The 3,074-nt window shown below is 28.2% G+C and overlaps 1 protein-coding gene across 1 annotated transcript; it reads left to right on the top strand.

The window, feature by feature from the left end:
• The first annotated feature begins 2,200 nt into the window (after positions 1-2,200).
• On the top strand, positions 2,201-2,784 carry LOC109339398 (VQ motif-containing protein 1-like). The gene has a single exon (XM_019576830.1). It carries the CDS (start codon positions 2,286-2,288, stop codon positions 2,595-2,597), a length of 312 nt encoding a protein of 103 aa, XP_019432375.1. The 5' UTR covers positions 2,201-2,285; the 3' UTR covers positions 2,598-2,784.
• Positions 2,785-3,074: the final 290 nt, after the last annotated feature.

Consider the following 3,074-nt stretch of genomic DNA (forward strand, 5'->3'; position numbering starts at 1 on the left):
TTTCATGAAATAAGAATAACATATATATATATTTTTATAATGATAAATATCATTCTTATTCTTATTTAGATCCCACAATCTAACTCACACTTTTATATTTTACAATAAATATAACCAAATATTATAAATAATTATTTATTTATTAATAAATTAAAAATCGCTGTACATTCTCTCTTGTCACTTTCCATGCAAATCCCTAAAACCATGACCCCAATTTTTAGCCAAGAATTATTCAGAATAAAATTCACAAGATAAGAACAAATGAAGAATATAGTAAGAATATTATAATATATTTGTAAAATTCATATGCATATAATAAGATGAATTCTCAATATATATTTACCATTATATAATTCTTGATGAATGTAATCGGCATTAAATAATACATTAACTAATAATGGGGAACTAAATTGTTATTGTTGAAGTTCTAGAACGAATAGGTCAAGCTACTTAATTGGAGATCTAAACCAATAGATACTCTGCTGTTATGACTTTGTAGTTGTACTCATATGTACTGTACTATCTCTTTTAACTTTTAAGCATATATAATGTATTAAATTGATTCTCTTCTAGAATTTAACTTACATTTTTTTATTGGGACTATATGCTTGAACTAGTCTTTTTTACGTTCAGAAAATTTCTTAATCAAATTAAGACGTGATGTTTGACAAAAAAGTTGCTACTATATATATAGACATTACGTAAAAGTTAAACATGCACTCATTGCATTCAAGTTATAGCGTGAACTTTATTTTTAATTCAATCTCAAAACATGCATGTTCAATTATAATATTGTATATATTTAATTAGCTATTATTCTGAAGGATAACCCTAGCTAATAGGCTCTAAGATTTTAAAAAGTATCAACACAGAATTGGTATAATATAATGCAGGTGCAAAACTTGTTAAGAGGGCTACCCATAATATTCCCAAAGAGTTGCTAGTCTCTTGTTCAAAAAGCATGAAATATTTTAGCAAGCAAAAAAATCTATAAAATAAAAAGTAAAACCTAACATATGTTTAACATTTCTAATTTTCTATTGTATGAAGTGTGTGTTTATTTATGAATCTTTACTTGCTCATGATTACAATAGAAGTTTCCGTACATATGGTGCATGAAGCATGGGTGTTACCTTCCTTAATTTCTTAGCTTGACTTCTGTGTGTTCCTGAAACATGTTGGACTAGTTTGAATTAAACCATATATGGAAAATTTATATTGCTTTTCTGCAGACAATCCACATCAATATAATGAAAGTGATGGACCTACAATAACAAGATAACGCCCCAATAATCAACCACACCCTTAATTAAATCTAAAAAGTATAGTTAAATTAAAAAAAAGTAAGAAATTAATATATTTGATGATATATATTTATTTGTTTGAGTTCAAAAAACTTATTGTTTATAGTTTAATTAGCATGCACCGAAAATAGAAAATGTATCATTTATTATCATTCTTATGTATAATTTTTACTTTAAAAATGATAATAATTTATAGTATATAAATGATAGACAATGCATTATTAATATAAAACATTTTGTTACATTATTGTTGATACATAACTCATTTTCTTCATTATCTATATTTCAAAGAATTTGTTACCTTAAATAAAGTTATTTCTAAAAGTTTTGGTGAATTGGGATCTAGAAATTTATTAAAGCAAGCCTCGTTGCTTTACATTATAGCGATTCATGGAATTAATGACTATTTGTCTCTTAAGTCATGAGTTTGAGTCATGGGAGACTCCCCTTTGTGGGAAATAAAATACTGCAGGGAGTATTTAAGCTGGTGGATGACACGCTCAGTGTAGTCATGATAGGCCGGGGAAGTCACATGACATTACTGCGGTATTATATTATAAATTTCCAGAAAGATCAAATATTCAAGTCATGAAAATAATATTTATTGGGAGAGACAACTATACACTTTAAAATGGATGATTTTCTTATTGTAAGAGATTCTGATGGTAGTAAAAAAATAATAATACTTGTTCTTACAAATATGTGTTATGGATTTAGACTCCTTCCTCTTATTTCACATTAAGAATACAGCAACGGTCAACTTAGGTGATCTATTGACTATGCCATTTACCTTTCTGAAACATTAAACCCAACCCCACAACCACACCCCTTTGTCCCTTACAGACATATATATAAATAAATGAAAATATGGGCAACACATAAACACAAGAAAAATAGCAACTACTTCTTCTATATCCCCTTAATTACAGAAATCAGCTTCTGTATATCTTTTGTACCATAAACATAAAGTGTATTTTATTGATGGAGAATGGTGGCTGCAGAAGGAAGCCAGTGAAGATTGTGATTATAAATACACAGTATGTGGAAACTGATGCTATGAATTTTAAATCTGTGGTGCAAAAGCTGACTGGTAAGCATTCTTGTTCTGATGATGTAGAAGTCGGAAAAGCTAAGAGGGTGAGGCATAATGGTGTAGTAAGTGGGGTTGAAGTGCCTTGTTCTAGTGATGCTGCACATGGAAGCTCGTTTTCAATAAGTGATTTTTCGTTAAGTGATTTTGATATGTTGCTTGCAGAAATGCCGCTAATTAACGGCAACATGTGGTCTCATTAAATCACTTAATTTCTATCTAATTATGTTTATGACTTGTATGCATGTATTTCATTTAATCAGTTTAAGGGTATAGAGCAATTTCAATTGATTCTCCTAATTGGTAAATACTAAATAAACTTGTTTGTTCTTTAATCGCTTTTTTCACTCCCTGCCTGTATTTCTGACAAACAAGTGTCAGAATTTGTTTTTAATATAGTGTAATATCTATTCACATTTAGATTTTTTTAAGGAATCAATGATTATTATATATGAATTATGAATAATACAATGACAGTATATAAAACTCATACAGTTCATAAATTGTTTTTCTTATCTAATATGATTGTCTAAATAATCAAACATTCCAACATAAGATGGTAAGAATGCTTAATCTAATTGGTAAAAAATATACATTTCTCACAAATTCGTCTAGAAATGTATAATTTTTATGGTTCAAAGAATGCCATATTGTTGGAAATGTATATCTGAGGATACAAG

This window comes from Lupinus angustifolius, unplaced genomic scaffold, assembly GCF_001865875.1.
Source record: "Lupinus angustifolius cultivar Tanjil unplaced genomic scaffold, LupAngTanjil_v1.0 Scaffold_74_38, whole genome shotgun sequence".
NCBI classification, from domain to species: Eukaryota; Viridiplantae; Streptophyta; class Magnoliopsida; order Fabales; family Fabaceae; genus Lupinus; species Lupinus angustifolius.